Here is a 21410-nt window from a genome sequence, read left to right on the forward strand (position 1 = left end):
CATCTTAGAACTTTCATCTGGTGATGGATGGAGATAGAGACAGAGACCCACACTGGAGCACTGGACTGAGCTCCCAAGGTCCCAACGAGGAGCAGAAGGAGGGAGAACATGAGCAAAGAAGTCGGGACCACGAGGGGTGCACCCACCCACTGAGACAGTGGAGATGATCTACTGGGAGCTCACCAAGGCCAGCTGGACTATTACCAAAAAAAGCATGGGATAAAACTGAACTCTCTGATCATGACGAACAATGAGGGCTGATGATACGCCAAGGACAATGGCACGCAGTTTTGATCCTACGCAATCTGCTGGCTTGGTGGGAGCCTAGCCAGTTTGGATGTTCACCTTCCTAGACATGGACGGAGGGGGGAGGACCTTGGACTTACCACAGGGCACGGAACCCTGACTGCTCTTTGGACTGGAGAGGGAGGGGGAGAGGAGTGGGGGGAAGGGGAGAGGGGTGGGAGGAGGGGGAGAAGAGTGGGAGGAGGGGGAGAAGAGTGGGAGGAGGGGGAGGGAAAGGGGAGGCTGGGAGGAGGTGGAAATTTGTTTTAAAAATTAATAAAAAAAAAAAAAAAGAATTTCAAAGAAGAGCAAATTCCAATACTCGTCAATTTTTTCCCACACAATAGAAATGATACAAACATTGCCAAACTCCCTTTATGAGGCTACAGTTACCCTCATACCAAACCACACAAAAATGCAACAAAGAAACAGAAATACAGACCAGACTCTCTCTTGATCATCAATGCAAAAATTTTTGATAAAATACTGGCAAAATGCTTCCAAGAGCAAAACCCTACTGGATCTCTCTTGACACTAAATGAAACCTCCAGGAGTAGGAATTGGTTACATCTAATTGAGATGTTTGCCCAAGAGGCTCATAGAAACTCCAGATCAATTCAGGTTATTGTCAAGCTGATTAGTAGCGCTACACAAATTTCTATTAGATAATCATTTCTATCAGATTTTCATTTCCAATGTGCATTGTTTTGTCTCCTAATTCTTTTTTAATATTTATTTATTTATTATGCATAGAATATTCTGTCTGTGTGTATGTCTGCAGGCCAGAAGAGGGCACCAGACCTCATTACAGAGCCACCATGTGGTTGCCGGCAATTGAACTCAGGACCTTTGGAAGAGCAGGCAATGCTCTTAACTGCTGAGCCACCTCTCCAGTCCCCTGTCTCCTAATTCTTAACATTTTCTCTTTTTTTGTATGTTTACTGTTTTCTTCTGGTTTACTTGTTTTATTAACCTTTATATTTTCTAAGAAGAGGGAGAACAAGACATGAAATTGCATGTGGTAGGAGGTGTTGAGGAGCTGAGAGGTGATTAAGTGGGATACTATGATCAGAATATACGGTATGAAAAGGAAAGACAAAAGTCTATTATCTAGATAAAATAGAATGCTTTATTCCTATGGATCATATCACCATTATGAGGCTGTAACTCATCCAATGTTGGTTCACACACATCTTTGGCAGGTCTATGGGGAAAAGAAATACATGGAAATGTGCCCACATTCTAGAGAAGTTCACACATAGCTCCTTTGCAGGAAAGATATCATGCTGAAATAGAACACTTATGTACATGAACTTGAAACTCAAGAGACTTCATTTCAACCCAAACTTAGTAAAGTAACAATGCTTTGTGACTAAGTAAACCATAGTCTGTGAGCTACTGGAAAACAATGGATACTGACGTGGGAAGTCCTTCTGTATATGCGCTGCTTTTATTGGTTGAAGAAGCTGTTTGGCCTGTGATAGGGCAGATTAACACTAGGTGGGCAAACTAAAGTAAATGCTGGGAGAAAGAAGGCAGAGTCAATGAGAAGCCATGTAGCCTCCAGAGGAGAAAGACAGGAGCTGCCAGCCAGAACCTTGCCAGTAGGCCATGAGCCTCTTGGTAAAATATAAAAATAATAGAAATGGGTTAATTTAAGATGAAAGAGCTAGCTATATATATATATATATATATATATATATATATATATATATATATATGCTTACACTATTGGCCAAACGGTATTGCAATTAATACAGTTTAAGTGTGACTCTTTCGAGTCTGGGAAGATGGCAGCCTCCCCAAGCAGAATACCATGTAAGGGAAGGGGGATTAAAATGTCAGTCAGAATGTAGAGTGTGTTTCTTGCTAAAGACATAATTGAAAAGGATTCTTTCCCTGGAAACTTCCTACTTTTGGGAAGTTTTTATTTAACTTTTCCTCAATAAATACAATCCATTTTTTTAAAATATTGTTATGACTCTATGTCACATATCTACACATATATATATACATGTATTATACATGTGAAGATTAAAATACATGTAGCACATTTTGTGATCAATAGTTAATCTGACAAACTGCCAGATTTTAGGCACTTATCTACCTTTATACACTGATGAAATGGCCTATCGCCTAAGCCTTTGTATTTTGAGCATGTGAAAATTCTAACTAAGAAAAAATTGTTATATCCTTCATTTTATTTTAATGTTTTTCTCCAACATTCATGTAATTCCTGACAAGGTCAAAATACCCAGAATTTCACATTTTCAGTAAATTTTTATTTTAAAAAACAATTTTCAATGGAGTCAAGGTGATCTTAAAATTATTTTTATAGTCGAGTATATCCAGTTACTAAAACGAGTACATAGTAACTCACAATATTGTAAAGTATCATCCCCAAATGTGTATTTCTGGTAATGAACATGAATGGATGTTGATCAGGAAATAGCCTGCTTTGCCCTCAGTTTACCTCAGTGCTGTTGTCCTGAAGAAGTGGGGCTTTAGTTTTCTCTTGACTTTTACTGGACGCTTCTGGAGACATATTCCCTTCATTAGGTGGATTTGCTTCCTTTATAAATTGATGAGCAACATCTAACACGTTGGATAAGATTTGAGATTTTGCCTATTAAGAAAGGAAGAGTGTTGTCAACATGAATATAGGAGCCTAAGTATTTTACAAAAAAATCAAGTTTACAGAATTGTACCACTCAGTAAATTTAATAAAATTTAATTTTTACTTAAAATAAAAAAATAGCATTTTGTTTTTTATTTATTTGAGATCATATAGAATTATATAATTTAACCCTTTGCATTTCTCCTTTCAAACTTTCCCATACACCCCTTTGTTCTCATTCAAATACATACTATTTTCATTTAATATTGTCACATGAATACAAGTATATATGCTTGTACATACATTTATTTTCCTCAATATACCGTGCTCAGTATGTACAATGTTACTTGGTTATATGTTTTCAGGGCTGACAGTTTGGTATTAGATAAATAATTGGTGTGCTCTTCCCTAAGGAAGCTGATTTCTTTCTTGACTCCCTGTATTTTTTTGTGCATTATTCAGGCCTTATGGGCTGCCCCCTCCTCCCCGCCGCCCATGCATTTTTATATATCTATCGTTATTTTCTTTGTTCAAGCTCTTTTTTATGCATTCGTGTTTGTAAGACATTAAGACTGCAGCTTTTAAAATTACTAGGAGAAACAATCCCACAGCAAACTCCTGGAACCTATGGCTCTTTTATTTTTTATGGCTTCTTTTCCTCAAGTATTGAAGCTATTTTTATAGGTGTATTTATTGGGACTAAACTTCAGGCTTCTACATTTTGATTGATTGTGGCTTTCTGTCTATTGCAAAGAGAAGTTTCCTTAATGCATTGTGAAGACTACTCTGACCTGTGAGTAGTAAACAAAAATTAAAAGTGTAATTAGGTAAAATGTTGGCTTAGTAACATGGCAATTGTAGGTTGTCCTCCAAGATCTGTACTTTCACTAACTCTGAGTGGTTGGGTAGGATTCCAATACCAGGCATGATTTCCCTTTGGCTGGAAGCTCTTATGTCCAACTAGAGTGTTGCTACTGCCACTATGTGGGAGCCACTGCTGTACCCTCAGTGTTATTGTGCCGTGTTGGTAGTTACTGTCATTTGTGGACACCACGGCTTGGAAGAACTGTTGGCTGCTTCCCTCCTTTGGAAGCTTGCCTTGTTTCATCTGATATAAACCATCCTAACAGTGGCAGCCATCTACTGAAGACAATATTTGAGACCCATAATATTCTAACTATCTTTATCTTGTTATTTTGATATTGAAAATCTCAAATGTAACCAGCCTTTTTATTTTTCTGTCTTGGGGATAAAGCAACACACACTCAGAAAGTTTAAATTACAGCCTTTGGTCACATAGTCAGTGGGAAGCAGAGAAGGGATGTGTGCAAGTCTAACGATTCATAGCTTTTCCACTATGATACCCTCAAACAGAACGCTGTGTTACATTATGTATGCTGTGGCAAAAAAGAAAACGCTAAATGTATCACATCTATTAGTTGCAATGAGTTTTCCTTTGTAACAAAATATATTCAAAAAGCACATACTATCCAGATGTAGACAGCAGAAATTTCTCTCTGTGTACTTTCCTAAAACTCCAAGTCATTCCACATTTTATGTCTTCACTCCAGGGGTGACCTACAGGAAATGCTCTGCTACTGTATCTTTATCTTCATCCTCTTGGCCTCCAAATATCCTACATCTCCCTCTAAAGCCACCCCCTGCTTTTCTGCAGTGCCTTGACACCTCGCCTTCTATTTTAGGACACCTGGAGATCTTTACCATCACTTATTCTATGGATTTCACATCACCATTTGGCATGTGTCCGTCTTATCATTTTACGAAGCTCATGGAAAGGAGCTTTACTAAACCTTGCACAGCTATCACTGTGTCCACTAAATGGTGATTGGTAAAAATAATAATAATAATAATAATAATAAAGTCTAAAAAGAGGTAAGAGCTTCAGAGATTTTAAAATGAATTGAAAAATGATGTTAAAAATAACTATTCTTATGTCTCCTCAGGGCATGACTCTGGACAGGGGAAACTTGAAAAGGTTTATTTTCTGGGAAGTTTCCTATCAGCAGGTAGGCTGCTCTGTCCCATGACTCTATAAAATTTGAACTAATTGGATCTAAATTTCAACTAATTTGCAAGAGTGAAACACAGAGTCTCCAAAGACTCTCTAAGATACTGAGCATCCAGAACACAAAATATGGATCTCACTTATCAGAAAGTATTAAAAAAAAAATAATAAGAGTACAATAAGATTTAGACGTTACTGTTTTATCCTCTGCCATGGCAATATTCCTATTTTAAAATATTCCCCTAGTTAAAAAGATTAATTTGCTAAGATTTTATTGAAACTCTTCAGCTGTGACCTTCTACAAATCTGTTAATATCCATTGCAACCGGAACTAGTGATAAATCAGTGATTATCAAGCCAAGCAGTTTTATTTCACACTGAATGTATAGACTACCCATGAAAATATGCCTATGTGCCTGACATACATGTATTGCTACATGTCCCATACACTGACTTGCGTCGGCTGCTCCACATTTCCCCAGTGCATACCCACGCAAATATGTGCCGTTTTTGTTTTAGATGACATTTAAGCCAGTGATAAAGATCAGCCTTAAAGAAACAACTGTGTTTTAGTCATTACTTATATTCCAAAAAATAACCGAGCAGAAGTCTGATTGAAAATTACCTGGAAAAATGCCTGTGAATCTTAAAAGCACTCACATTGTTTGGCGTTCATATAATATTTATAAAATATCAAATGTATAGTAAATATTATAGAAAATCATTAAAAGTATAGATAAAAAATGCCAACAAGACTTATTCTTGTTCTAATATGAATTCTGATACCAATATTCCAATACCTTTATAATATCCTTAAATAGCATATTAAATATCAATTTATGGAAAAATATATATTGAAGTTAATTTACTGTCAAATGGTAGTCTTCTCCTTTAGAAGATGGCAGATTGCATAGAGAGATGTCTACTAGTGTCTTTGGGAAATGGACCAGAAAAAGTTGGAGAAGAGTTTTTAGAAATAAACCTAGCCAAGGGCATGAAATGCCTGTGTAATGGAAATTTTAAAATACTGAAGAATGAAATTGATGAAGGTTCTCCTCTCTAGAAAATGGAAAAACCTCCCATATTTTCCCATGAATTGGCAGAATGAATATTGTGATAATGCTATCAAACCAGAAAAGCTCTAATGCTTTGAGAAATTCCTATAAAACTTCAAATGATAGTCTTCCCAGAGGAAAAAAAAATACTTACTATCCATACAAAAGCTCAAAATACCCAGGAAATCAAAACAATCATAATCAATTAAACGTTTAATGATGTCATCTTTTATTGGAAAGTCATTGTACCAAAAACATCATGACTCTGATGGGAAAAGATAGACCATGAGAGAAATATAGAGGAGCCAGGAGCAAACTCATTCAGCTACAGTCAACTCATCTTGGACAAACATGGCAGAAGCATACATTTGCAAAAAGACAGCATGTTGAGCAAATGTTTCTTTTAAAACAACAACAACAAAAAAAAAAGGAAACTGAGTATCCACATCCAGAAGAATGAAGCTAGACAACTCCCTTTCTAAAATAAAATAATGTTTTAATTAATTTTTGAGAAGTCTGTGTAATGGACTTTGTTTCGTTACCTTCTACTTCTTCCATAAGTTCTCCAAAATTCACAAACACTTCTCTGCTTACTCTTATTCTGTACCTTTTCTTGTATTTTACAATGACCTATTTAGTCTAATTTGTGTCGTCTATATACTAATGGATGTGGAGTCATCCACTGGAGCATGATCTCCTGAAAGGGCCACACCCTTAAATAAACCTGACCCCTCCAGAAGCCATCAGCTACCTATAACTCCACAGGTAAGGCTTATGGGGTGAAGACCCAGCTATTTGTGTACAAATAAACAAAGCAAACAAAAAAATGAAAATGGATCAAAGACCTTAATTTAGTACCAGAAATATATTGGGGAAAATACTACAAGTTTTTTCTAGACACACTGCAGTAGCTCAGTAAATTGTTACTAGAATATCAAATGAAATACATAGAATGGCAAAGGTTTTGCACAGCTAAAGAAAAAAATATTTGAGTTTAAAAGCACCCTACAGAATGGGAATAATCTTTGTCAGATATATATCTGACAGAGGACTGACATCTAAAATATAAAACCCGGTCAGTGACTGGTCTAATGAAATGATGGGACCGTTCTCAGAAGAAGAAGTACAAATGACCAATAAACATTTAAAAATATGCTTGGTATTTTTATCCTCTAGTTTGAATGATATTTAAAACTACCTTTAGATTCTTCACCCCGGTTAGAATGATGATCATTCAAAATTAAAACTTCCTCAGAAATCCTATCAAGTGCTAGTTGGAGAATATGAGCATAGGGAAGGAGAGAGGGAATGGGAGGACAGGAGGGAGGAGGAACAGAGGATAGAATATAAAATAAATTAAATAAATTTAAAACGTAATCTAGCTTTAGAAGGTGGTGAGCATGCTGAGAGGTGAAGGTGACCGCTCACCGCAGATCTCTGTGCAGTTCCCTCTCAGTGGTAGTCACCTAACCTCAGAAAAACAGTAAAAAGCAAATTTTTGTTTTTAGTTTCCATTAATCTATTTTTTTGTATTTGACTAACCATGTTAAATATAAATTAACATACCATCATATTAAAATCTTAAAATACTTAAATTCTTCCTAGAGATAACTACAGTTAACATGTGGGAACACATCCTTGAAAACTTTTGCATCTATTTAGAGGTAAACATTTAAACTTGTGATGCAAGTCACATCATCTTTCATTTAGTGATACAACAGCAATCTTCTTAGACACTAAATTGTCAATGAATAATAATGTAAAAATGATTGTGTTTATAATGGATTAGTATGTCTATTTACAATAATACCATATATTAAGGAATTGTTTTCAAACTGAGAAACAACTCAAAGATAATTTTCTTTATGTCTCCTAAACATAAGAATTTAAGTTCTAACTTAAATCAGCAGTGCTAACAGGTATGGACAAAATATGGAGACTAAGATTGCATAAATTTTTCTGTGCAAATATACTCCATGTTAACAATGGTTAATTTCAAATAAACACAGCCTTGAAAGAACATAGTAAATTGTATATTTCACTGAAGCCACAGAATATGATCTACTGCCAGCATTTCTATGTTCCCTCACATCTTTCACCCCACAGTGTGATGGTCAGATTTCATCTTGTAACTGTTCTAAATTCTCACCTCAGCTTTTCTTCCCTTAGAGTGATATTATCTTTCAAATTACACGCAAGAAGAATTCATCACTCTTACAATCCAGCATTAATCAAAGTGAAGAGAGCTGATAATTTGTAGCATTTTGGAGTGGATGGCAGGCATCTTGTAAAAGTTAAAATCTAAGAGGAAAAGTTTTAGTTTAAAAACACGGCATGCTTGATGGCAGCCTCGGTACTACAGGACTGTGCCTCCCGCTGTCAACTAAATCTCTCAGTGTTCAGTAATAAATACCAGTGATCACACTGACACAGCCATATTTCTTTAAGTTCAGGCTCTAAAAATGTTAACACACTGCTCACGCCATCTTACTTTGCAGGTTTTTTGAAAACAGAAGTGGGAATTCATCTCCTCCATTCATTATATTTTCGGTACGGCTTGATTTAGGGATGAGAGAGACACTAAATAATCAATGGGATACTGGTCTTGAACTTGTGACTCTGGTGCTCCAGTGTGCTGATTGTCACACATCACCACATCCACACGAACTCTCCCGCTACAGTGTTAGCTTTCTCTGGTTTTCCACTTGTGAAATTTTAGAAATTATTTATTGTAAACCCAGACTTCACTGTAAATTGATCGCTCTAAACATAGCAGAAGAGTTCTGCTGTTCATAGAGATAAAGAGACAAAGCAATACACACCTAGAGAAAAAAATGTCTTATAAGAATAGACCCAAAGGGTACTATGAATTCATTACAATAGTTAATACATATTGACTATTTGGAATTACCATTAACTATATAATTTTTAGAAGGACAAGTTGCATACTAAATTACCTATCAATACATACAGCAATTGTAATAGTCTGTGTGCCTATGATTAAAAGCAATATCTTGAAAAAATTTTTTTAAATTTATCTTAAAATGTTTTAAAAATTAAAATTACTTATTTAAAAAATACAAGCTTTTATACACTTTAAACAGCTAATTAAGTATGGAAAATTTAAGAGTTATCTCCAATTTTTCATTAGTAAAATATACCTCTGTTCTTAGAGTAAACTAGTTTGTTTTCTGAATAATTTATTTTTACAAATTAAAGTATTAAAGTATTTCCCCTAAATGTAGTCTTTATCTTAACCGAATTCTGTTTAGGAATTTAGGGAGGAGTTCAATAAATGATTGGTCAAAAGTTTCATCTACTCTTCTACTCTTTTTACTCAAAGAAAACATCAAGTAAAAGCTACAAACTTTCTAAACAGCAGGCAATTAGAAACAAAAACTAGAATTTGTATCAAAGTCCCTACATGTTCATGGACAGATGCAGAGAAAGCCAAATGTGTAGACTCAAACAAGTTGCAATGCAGGGACCCACAGCATTTGGCGAGGATAAAAGGAGAGCTCATTGGGGAAAAAAATGCGTGTTATGTGAGCATAGATCTCAAGGTCCAAATCAGGAGCAGAGGGAGAGAGAGCACGAGCAAGAAACTCAGGACCGCGAGGGGTGCACCCACAAACTGAGACAATGGGGATGTTCTACTGGGAACTCACCAAGGCCAGCTGGCCTGGGCCTGAAAGCGCCTGGGATAAAACCAGACTCGCTGAACATAGCCGACAATGAGGACTACTGAGAACTCAAGAACAATGGCAATGGTTTTTTTTTTTTTTTGTTAGATTTTGCTTTATTGATATGAGACTGAATCTTTGTTGTTGTTGTTGTTGTTGTTGTTGTTGTCTGGCAATGGGTTTTTGATCCTACTGCACGTACTGGCTTTGTGGGAGCCTAGGCAGTTTGGATGCTCACCTTACTAGACCTGGATGGAGGTGGGTGGTCCTTGGACTTCCCACAGGGCAGGGAACCCTGATTGCTCTTTGGGCTGATGAGGGAGGGGGACTTGATTGGGGGAGTGGGAGAGAAATAGGAGGCGGCGGCGGGGAAGAGACAGAAATCTTTAATAAATAAATAAATTTTAAAAAGTCAATAAAAAACATTTATCTTTTGCATCAAATTTGACTCAGCCTCACCTAGTTAAAAAAAAACACCTTAAATTCAAGTCCTCAGCATCCCTGAAAGAAGACAGTTGTCCTCACTGGCATGGTTATAAACTTTTCACTACAGGAACAAGAAGAGTGGTGGAGGTTACTGCCCTCTGACCTAATTCTGGGTTCAGTGAGATATCCTGAGAATGACTCAAAACAGTGATAGAGCAGAATCACCAGTGTCCTTCTCTATCCTCTGCATATGAGACTGGGCATCAGCAACCCACACACACCTGTGTGCATGCAACACACACACACACACACGCACACACACACACACGCACACATACACGTGCTCATGCACACACACACACACACACACACACACATTGAAAATTCAGCAAATGAAAAACAGAAAAAGAATGCATATTGAAGCTTTCTGCTCATTATATCCAAACAACATGTGATAACTGCAAAAGCATGCATCATTCCAATATGGAAATACTTATTGTACTAACTGCAAACCTGACAGGAATCAAATCCTAGAAGTATAAAAATATGTGCCTGAAGTTCCAGCAACATATACCTTCAGTTGTTCCTTTCCCATAAAGGACTGACTGGTTCCTATCAGGTTTTATTAATTGTTGATTTAGGCATTATTATTTTTCCTGTATCCTAAGGAAATAATCAAAATGATAAAGAGTCTGGAAATTCACTGCACAACAGACAAATGATGCCAAATAAACTTAATCTAGATTTTATATATAATATTACCATAAAGTAACAGTGCATATGAAATAAAACACATCTCATTCAATTAAAACATTTTTTCACAAGACAAGATGACATGTGAATGTTATTGCTCCAGATATAATGTGTTACCAAAAAAACTGTAAGCATCCTGTCTCAGGAAAGCAAAAGGCATGATTTGTGTCTAAATAATTGTACTTTTCAATTTTTATTGCATCAAGAATTTCTTAAGGAGCAATTTTTAAAGTGAGCCAGGATAACCAAAGAAAGCAACACAGGAAATTCACACCTGCAATCTTGCTACCTATTTGCAGTTTTGATGCCATATAATTATGCACTATAATAATTATCTTAGCAAGTACTTACTGTTGTTTTCAGCTAATATTACGTGTATAATGAATGCACTCAGCTGAGTTAGCTGCTTTCAGTAATTACTCATATTTGAACTACATGAAGAACAAACGTTTCATATTCAATTATTTGAATAACAGATTTTCAGACATAGCAGAATAAATTCACCAGCAAACAGTGATCAAGAAAACTGTCACATTTGGGTGTTAAATATAGAATCACTCTTGAATCACCAATGAAAAATTTTATTCTATAAAAAGCGATGAGCATAAACTAATTCCAACAAAACAACTGTAAAGTTTGTCAAACCTTGTAAAAAAAATCAGGAGACAATGTAGTTAGTATCTGTATTTTTTAAAGGATCCTGAAATATCCAGCAATGTGTCATCAAATAAATATTTAAGTATGTGGTTGGTCATTCAAAATTCTACAAATAGCATTTTATTATCCAAAATTTTGAATAAGAAGGAGTGTATATTGTTAAATATTTAATAAATCAAAATGTGAAACTTTCATTCACTATTTTATAAAAGTGTAGTGATATGGGCGGCGGCAGGGTTGCGTCCCCAAACACCCCAGCCGCCTGCCCGGCTCGGCTAGCTTATGCCCTGAAATAATTACACAGACACTGTATTCTTTTAAACACTGCTCTGGCCCATTTCTAATCATCTGTGTAGCGCCCCTAGGTGCGCTTACCGGGAAGATTCTAGGCTAAGTCCATCCTGGGTCGGAGCTTCATAGCGTGCGTCTTCCCTGGAGCAGGTAGCATGGCGTCTCTCCTGCGTCTGCTCCGGAGAGGAGAGCTGCGGAGTCTGACCTCACTTCCTCTTCCTCCCGGCATTCTGTTCTGTTTACTCCACCCACCTAAGGGTGGGCCTATCCAATGGGCCTAGCAGTTTTCTTTATTGCTTAACGAATGAAATCAACAGATTGATATATGACACTCCCACATCATAAAAGTTTTCCAAAATAGGTTTATATACTCATAGAAAAAGTCCTCAGCACACGGTGCCCTACTGTTACTCCAGGCACTTTTGTGAACATCAAAACCATAGGACTTCAGCTTTTAAAATATTTTTAATTGTACTTTTGTGTGTTTGGGTGTTTTATCTGCAGATATTTCCATGCAACAGCTCGAGTGTCTGTTGCCATCAGGGGCCAGAGAGGTGTCATATCATGTGCAGCTAGAGTTGCAATCAGTTATAAGCTGTCATGTTTGCACTGAGAATCAAATATTGCTCCTCTGGAAGAGTAGTCAATATTCTCAGGGGCTGTGCCATCTCTCCAGTGTCAAGACTCTGTCATCTATGGACTCCATTGAACTCCATCTCTGATTTCCTTCTCCTTGAATTCATTAGCAAACATTGTTGTGTATGTTCGGCTATTTTTACTTATAACACACTACTAGAATTACATAATATTTTGCCTTCTGTGATGGCAACTCTTGGTTATCAGCATGGATTTTATCTGAAATGAACTACAATCCAGAAATAGAGGGCACACTTGTAAAAGATTTTCAACTTTGTTTGAAGTGGGTGGATACAATTGTAATCTGGACCTTTGAGGTAGGAAGACACACAACTTGCATCCAGATTTTGAGGCAAGAGGACACAAACTTTTGATACACATTTTAAAAAGCTGGATGACACAGGACTTTAATTCAGATTCAGTTTTTTTGGAGGGTACCTATCTTTTATTCATATATATATATATATATATATATATATGGATATATAATGCATAACTTCAAGAGATTAAAAAAATGGAATAGCCCCCTTATCTTAACACCATGCATTAAAGTGAGAATTAAACAACGACACCAATTGCAGAAAGCCTACAAACTCATGGAAACTGAACAATGCTCAAGTGAATCACCCCTGGGTCAAGGAAAAAATAAAGAAAGAAAATAAAAACTTCCCTGAACTCAATGAAAATTAATACACAGCATACCCAAACCTATGGTATACTATGAAAGCTTTGCTAAGAGGAAAGTTCATAGGAATAGTGCTTTCATAAAGAAAATGGAGAAATCTTGTACTATCAACTTAACAGCACACATGAAAGTTCTAGAAGAAAAAGAAGTAGGCTCAACAAGGTGTAGATAACAGGAAATAATCAAATTGAGGGTTGAAATCAGTAAGATAGAAGCAAAAACAACAGGACAAAGAATTAGTGAAACAACAAACTGATTCTTTGAGGAAATCAACACGACAGATGAACCCTTATGATGTGGGATGTCCTTCTGTGTATGTGCTGCTTTTATTAGTTGACGTATGAAGTTATTTTAACCAATGACTTAGCAGAGTAAAACCAGGAAGGAAATCTAAACAGAGATATGGAAAAAGAATAGGCAGAGTAAAGGAGATGCCATGATGCCATGTATCTGCCAAAGGAGAAGAACACTGGAACCCACAGGTAAGCCGCAACTCCATGGTGATGCACAGATTAACATAAATGGGTTAATTAAGATATAAGAACTACCTAACAATATGCCTGGGTCATTGGCCAAGCGGTGTTGTAATTAATATAGGTTCTATTTGATTATTAGAGTAAATGAACATACAATCCCTATTTACAAAAATGGCATCCACAATCTGGGGCATGAGTCCACATAAGACATAAAAGAGATTAAAGAAAGAGGGAGGGAGGGAGAGAGAGAGAGAGAGAGAGAGAGAGAGAGAGAGAGAGAGAGAGAGAGAGAGAGATTCTAGACCCACTAAAATGGAAGCAAAGCACAGCCTTTTGGTAGCCACATTTTTTTCCAGATAGGATCTGTTTGCTGGTAGCTAGCAGAGGCACAGCTCCTTTAAGGCTTCCTGCATGGCTTCATTAAGAGACAACAGCTCTGGCACTTTCAGGAAGTCTTGCACTTAAATGTGGTTTGTGAGCCAGATGCTACTAGTTGCTTAATGATGACATAGATCACCTGCATCCCTGGAGTTGGTGCAATGAGCACGGATCACAAAGCTGGCAATAAACATACCTCTGCCATATTAAAAGGCCAAGAAAGGTGGAGCCAGTGTCCAGGGCCACTGCAACCAAACTGCTTACTATTTTAAAAGTACTCCTGGTCAGAAAATGATCACAAATACACAATAAGGCAGATTCAGACAAAAAAAACTCTGAATGGGTCATAGTGTTAGACTTATGGACATGGACTTATGAGAGAGAACGAGTACAGAAAGGCATAGATTAAAGGAGTGAACAAAATAAGCCACATAAAAGTGGAATATACATAGAGAGTCTGGATTATGTATATTATTGTATTTTCTTTAAATTTTTTGACTACAGAGACACATTTGATTCTGGAGGCTGCTAAGTTAAACCAACATAAAGGTTCAACTTCAAACTTTGTGTCAAAGGATATGTTGCTTTGAAAAAGAGGTTCTACTTTATTTCCACTCAAGATGAGGACCTGCGGATTCCTTCCAGGCTAATATGATTTGATGGAACAAGACCCTTCAAAAGGTCTCCATGAACCCTAAAAATACTTTGTCCAACAAACAGCAGGAAGCAGTTTGGAGAAAAGTAGGCCTAAATTCCTAAAATGATTATTTATAAATATTATCATTTAATGTGGGATATGATATAGAAATTAATACTTTACAATGGTATGGACTTAGGTTTATTTCAAGGTTAATTTTGTTATATATATATATATATATTCTTGTTTAAGGAATTATTTAAGGTATTATGTTTATATAGCTCATTTTAAAATGCAATGTATATTTTAAAAATACAGATTAGTAGATAGTCATCTGTAATAGTCAAACTGTAGTCATGTTAGCTAAGCTTTCTAGATGAACAGAGATATATTTCAGATGGACCTTTGCTCAACTATATTCATAGCAACATTATTTATAATAGCCAGAATCTGGAAACAACCTAGATCCACCTCAGCTGAAGAATGGATAAAGAAAATGTGGTACTTTTACACAATGAAGTATTACTCAGCTATGAAAAACAGTGACATCATGAAATTTTCAGGCAAATGGATGGAACAAGAAAAGATAATCCTGAATGAGGTAACCAAGACCCAGAAAAATAAACACAATATGTACTCACTCATAAGTGAATACTAGACATAAAGCAAAGGATGGCTAACTTATAGTCCATGACCCCAGAGAAACTAGGCAACAAAGAGAACCCTAAAACACACATGCATGGATCCTTCTGGGAAGGGGAAATGGATTCTGGTAAACAGGAGACTGAGGCAGGAGATTTGTAAGCTCAAGGCCACTCTTAGTTACGTAGAGATTCTCTTCATCCCTGATACGTATACACAAAAGTAAAGCAGAATATACAATTTCCTAATATTATTCCTAACAGCCCTAAATGTGAAGATGACACAGATGCCCCATCAAATGTTGGATATTACAGACTGCTGCTACTTATCCATAAACATAAATGAAATACTAAATCACAACAGCAATTAATGCTTTAAACATCATACAAATAAGGTAAACAGATCCCTAATTATACATCGTGGCAAAACTGGCTAATCTATAAGAGGTAAGAAGTAGAAGATTGTGGGGAATTTGTATGGTTAGCAGGAGTATGACCACAGCCATGAAGAAATAAGCAGTTTCACTTTGAACTGATAACATGTTCAAAATTAATTGGACCAATATCTATACATATTAGCAAGAGTGTTAAAATCCACTGCACTATACATCTCACATGAATACATTTATGGTATATGAATTATAACTTCTCTGTGTAAAACAATCCTATCAATTGTCCCCAGAAAAAAAATTTTTGGTCTTCAGTCTATTTTTGAAATTCTGAGTATGTGATCAAACACTTAAATGAAATGTTGAGTGAGCATTCTTTCTGACTTCCAATGCTTTCAGCAAGCTGCCCCGGCCAACAGGCAGCTCAGAAACAGGCATACTGTTTTGCTAGCGGGAAAGCATCAGTGTTTGTTCTGGGAGGGGCCTTGTGCAGGGGTTCAGACAGAAGCACAACTCTGGGATGTGAATAATATGTCTGGCTTGCACTTCTGATTTTCCATGGAGGCAATGTGCACGCCAGGGCTTCTGAAACCCCACGGGGGATGTATCGGTTACAAACCTCTCTGCAGGTAGGGAGCTCTAGCTTACCTGCCATCTGCAGTTACTCCTGATAAACTACAGTGTGCCCAATAGAGGTCTTATTTACTGTAAATATGTTTCAGAGATAGCTTTTTCTACTTCTCCAAGAAAGGACTACAGACTTAACTAAAGGCCAAATTTAAAACTTAAGAGGAAAAACTTTCATAAGTTTTTCACCCATACATATTAAGATAAGTTATATTCTTCATCCAATTTTAGTTAATAAATTCTTTAGATTTCAAAATATGGAGAAAAATAATCTTTTGCTACCTAAAAATGCTGGTTTTTTTTATTTTGAGAATTTAATCATATCATTACAGATTCATTTCTATTTTTATTCTCCTAAAAATTGATTTGTTGGAGCCAGGTACAGGTGCTGAGAATACAGTTCTGAAAAAATCTGACACATTCCTAACAGGAGTTGGAATTTTATCAGAAGACACGAAAGAGTGAGCAGTTAGTAGTAAGGTAATTTTGAGAAGTCCCTTAACTGAGGTGGCAAGACTGATAATTGTTTGGTTAAAGAGCAATGAACTTGGCCCTGTAGTATAGGGATAAACATTAATCATACTCAAGAAGTAGGAAAAACGGCAGTATGCAGTTGCTATATATATTTTAAGTATTTTACTTTCCCCTGAAGTACAGGATGAATATTTATAAGCAGTCAATTTATACTATTTTTAGGATAATTTTGCAGTTTGACTGTAAGATCAAGTGAACATGTGATAATCCCCTCTGAAGGGTAATGTCTTGGTATCTGCATCGTTCTACCTTACTAATGACTTTAGGGGCACATAACAGATATCCTACATATCAGATCTTTACATTACAATTCATATCGGTAGCAAAATGAGAGTTATGAAGCAGCAGTGGAAGAATTGTATGGCTGGGGTCACCACGCCATGAGGAGATGTAGTAAAGGGTCACAGCATTAAGAAGGTTGAGAGCCACTGCTTGAGGGATAAGACTCTGAGCAAGCTCAGCTGTTCCGTTTCAGGTACAGGGTTTGCATTCTCATTTAGATAGCCGTCAATCCTCTGGGAAAATTCTCCCCTCCAAAGGAAATTTCAGCAGTTCCACAAAGCAGCAAGAAGTTGATTTGCCTTAACATCCTTGGCATAATGGCAGATTTTACTGTGTCTGTAATATAGCTGCATCTCCTATCCCTACCTTCGCACTTGAATACCAACTTTTCAGTTTCTATGCACTGACCTTTAACAATTCTCTCATTCCCTAAAACAAAGCTAATAACGAGCTAAGAGTTTACTCTGAATTCTACACTGTCACGAAATCAAGTTCTCCTCAAAAATAATTATAAGATGTGTCTTCCAGTGTTTTACTAGATTGCTCAGAAAACACCAACTCTAAGCAGGGCAAGAAAAAACTCAATGCCAGATATAAAAAGGGAGCAGCCTGGGAGAACAAAACGTAGCATGGAAAATAATACATTTACTAATATATCATAATATAATAAAATACATAATACAGATTGGGGAAAGATGAATAGAGCCGCAACCTCTTCTGGCTTTGAGCCTCTCCTTACCGCTTGAGCAAATCAGTACTGATTTACCTCCCACTTAATTCTTAGGAGGAGCATTTGGTAAGAAAAAAAATGGGGGACAGGAGGTGTCATGGCCTCCAGAGCGGGACTAAATTGAAACAAGGAGAATGTTTGAACATTTGGTGGGTGGTGGTTATGCTATGATCTGTAGGTTTCTTTCCAGAATTCATTGAAATATAAACCCCATTTGTGAGATGTGGAGGTATGAGATCTTTACATGTGATTATAACTAATTAAATCATGTATCCAAGTTTATCTTGGAAGTTGATTTCTGTCCCTGTAACCATGCGATGGTCTGTACAACCTGAAACTCTGCAGAGTCTTGCGTGCCACAAGGCCCTCTTTTTCAAATGCAGCCAACCCGCCCCCCCCTCCCGACAAGTGTGAGCCTTCCGGCCTCCAAAACTGTGGTCTGAACAAATGTTTAATCCAGTCTGTGGGGTCTTGTAATAGCAGAGTACACACAAACCAGGCCACCCTTTAGAAGCAATGTTAGAGGTGGTAGATGCTATAGACAAGAAAAACTCCGGAGGCAGTATCAATGATGCCCCATCTGCAGCTGTGTTTCAGCAGTCAGAAAACGGAGCCCCTAAGTAGCAAATAAGAGAGTCTGGGGGCCATGCCCAGCATACGTATAATATGTATGTGAATGGCAAATGGCCTTCATAAGACCATTGTCCAAAATGACTAATCGTTATGTCAAAATATATCATCTTAAACATTAACGGGACACTAATAATGTGAGTCTAAAACCTGGTAATGGACATCGTCAAATTAAATATATAATTTAAAATATCATGAAGTTAGTAAGTATAAATTGTTTTCTAGCACTGAGATTCATATACTCAGCAAATTATTGCCGGTAAGTTTATTCATACAAGCATATATTCCTAATTACACCCATGCTTATATAACACACGTTCCCATGGAGATAAACAGCCTCATACAAGACAGTATGAAATTCTGCCTGGACGGCGTCTTCTCTTGTTCATAACCTCCCATCTTCTGAGGTTTCTACTTGGCAGTTAAGAGAATCTCCATTCCAATTAAGAAATGATACTTACTATAATCTATCAATTAATGATTTAGTTAATACAGCCTCCCCTGTGCTTGTCTTACTTCACAGTAGAATGCCTTTTTTGTGTTTCTACAGCCTTCTACTCTTCTGATTAGCATTCTCCTGTGTCTGAGTGTATTTTGTTAAAAAGAAATACGAATGCTTGCTATATTAAGACCTTATTTTTCTTTTTTTCTTGATAGTAACTCATTTAATTTTAACCCTGTAAAATTGACATTATTTTATCTCACTCCTTCTTATCTTTAAACATGAAGAAATAATCCCATAAAATTAGGTAATGACAGAAAGGGATTTTTAAAAAAACAAACAAAAAAAGAATGGAAAGAAAAAAGGAGTAGGTAGAAAGGAAAAGAAAGGCAGGAAGTATGAGAGAAAGAGAAAAGGGAAGAAACAAAAGAAGAAATAGGAAGAAAAAGGAAGCGAGGAGGAAAAAGAGACATCATAAGATGATGAAATTAGGAGGGTTCTGTGCAGACCTAGTCATTAATTTACAGATCTCTGGTACCTACAATACAGGCACAAGCAAGTCAGAGAAATTTCAGATTTGGGTAACTCTTGACCATTTTAGTGCAGCACTCCCTACTTGCTTTTTTTGGGTTCTGTTTGTTTATTTTGTGCTACTCATCCTATCTCTCACAACTAACAGCACCATAGTGGGAAGGAATGAAGCCTGTATCTGAGAACAGAGAGCTCTCTGTCTGCTTCTCTTTGGAGTTCGGTAGGATGTTGTGCCAAAATGAGTCTATTTACATGGTAACTGGAGCTTGAGGTAGTTTGACTGTTGCTTGAGAACGGAGCATTTGCTTCATTTTAATGTTCACAGGTGCCTCTTTACCCTTTTTTTTTATTGAGAAAAGGAAAAAAACACTTTCCCCCTCCTCCCATTCCCCTCCCCCTCCTCCCACCCTTCTCCCCCTCCCACCACTCCTCTCCCCCTCCCTCTCCAGTCCAAAGAGCAGTCAGGGTTCCCTGCCCTGTGGAAAGTCCAAGGTCCTTCCCCCTCTGTCCATATCTAGGAAGGTGAACATCCAAACTGGCTAGGCTCCCACAAAGCCAGAACATGAAGTAGGATCAAAACCCCGTGCCATTGTCCTTGGCTGCTCATCAGCCCTCATTGTTCGCCATGTTCAGAGAGTCCGGTTTTAACCCATGCTTTTTCAGTCACAGTCCAGCTGGCCTTGGTGAGCTCCCAATAGATCAGCCCCACTGTCTCAGTGGGTGGGTGCACCCCTCATGGTCCCGACTTCCTTGCTCATCTTCTCCCTCCTTCCACTCCTCATTGGGACCTTGGGAGCTCAGTCCAGTGCTCCAGTGTGAAGACCTTATTTTTCTTATAGAAAGAAAACCCTCCAGTATCAGTCTTGACAATTTTTCTAATTAAAAAAATATAACTTTTATAGTCTGCAGTTGTTCCTGTGCCTTTATACTTTACTCCGCACATGATTGACTGTGTAATAGGGCTTGAAGAGGCATGGAAATCCGAGATGTTTCAATCACTGCCAAGCATAAATCACTCATAAATAAAATAGAATATTGTTTAAAATTGTGTTAGCAAGAAAATGGTAACAAAAAGCTTGATTTTAGTATTGTAGGGATTTTCTTAAGTAAAACTAGGTAATGTCTTAGAAGTAAATGTAAAAGAAAAGAGAAAAAAGAAAAATGGGGAGAAGTAGGAACGCACAGGAAACTCTAGGGAAAAGAGCAGGCAGGGAGAGAAAGAAGAAAGAAAGAAAGAAAGAAAGAAAGAAAGAAAGAAAGAAAGAAAGAAAGAAAGAAAGAAAGAAAGAAAGAGACAGAGGAAGGGAGGGAGGGAGGGAGGGAGGGAGGGAGGGAGGGAGGGAGGGAGGAGGAGGGAGGGAGGGAGGGAGGGAGGGAAGGAAGGAAGGAAGGAAGGAAGGAAGGAAGGAAGGAAGGAAGGAAGACAGTCAGAAGGTAGGCCAGGCAGGCTTCCTTGGACTCGTCCCATGTCAGCACCAGTATCAACAGACTGGCAGGCAATAGGGATGGTAAACCATGAACTCCAAAGAGAATGTGTTCTCAGGAGTCATTTGACAGCACTTTTATGTGCATCATCCCCCCTCCAAGGAATTGACTTCTCATACTCTTTGATTTCTTCAATACAACATGAAATTCACCCATTCTAACTTTTTGAGACAAATGTGTCTTCCTCAATTTCAAATCCCCAGGGAGCTTAAATATCATTTTACTATTTGTGACTTGACAACATTTTCTTCTCTGCAATCAAAACTAGAGAGCACAATGCCAGCAATAGTGTAGGCTTTTATCACAAAAAGAAAAGGAAAAGCAACACGGTGAAGGAAATGATTGAAATGTGCCTTGACTTGATTAGGGTAGTATTTCTCAAAACTTAGAAACAGCAAATGGGCTTGAACACCTGCTACGGTGTCTATAAGTTATATATCAGTAAAAATAAGAAAATAGCCTACAGATTGCTATAAATACTCTCTACAAAGGCACTATGGAGTCCACAAGAGAT

The 21410-nt window shown here is 37.2% G+C and overlaps 1 protein-coding gene across 3 annotated transcripts in view; it reads right to left on the bottom strand.

Annotated features, from left to right (window-relative positions):
• Nucleotides 1-21410, bottom strand: part of Zbbx (zinc finger B-box domain containing) — a 91667-nt gene that overhangs the window by 42752 nt on the left and 27505 nt on the right. For all 3 annotated transcript variants that reach the window (XM_075950556.1, XM_075950558.1, XM_075950557.1), the window contains exon 9: nucleotides 2759-2911. In XM_075950556.1, the coding sequence (XP_075806671.1) occupies nucleotides 2759-2911 (153 nt within the window). The remainder of the gene's footprint in view (nucleotides 1-2758; nucleotides 2912-21410) is intronic.

This window comes from Microtus pennsylvanicus, chromosome 16, assembly GCF_037038515.1.
Source record: "Microtus pennsylvanicus isolate mMicPen1 chromosome 16, mMicPen1.hap1, whole genome shotgun sequence".
Taxonomy (NCBI): domain Eukaryota; kingdom Metazoa; phylum Chordata; class Mammalia; order Rodentia; family Cricetidae; genus Microtus; species Microtus pennsylvanicus.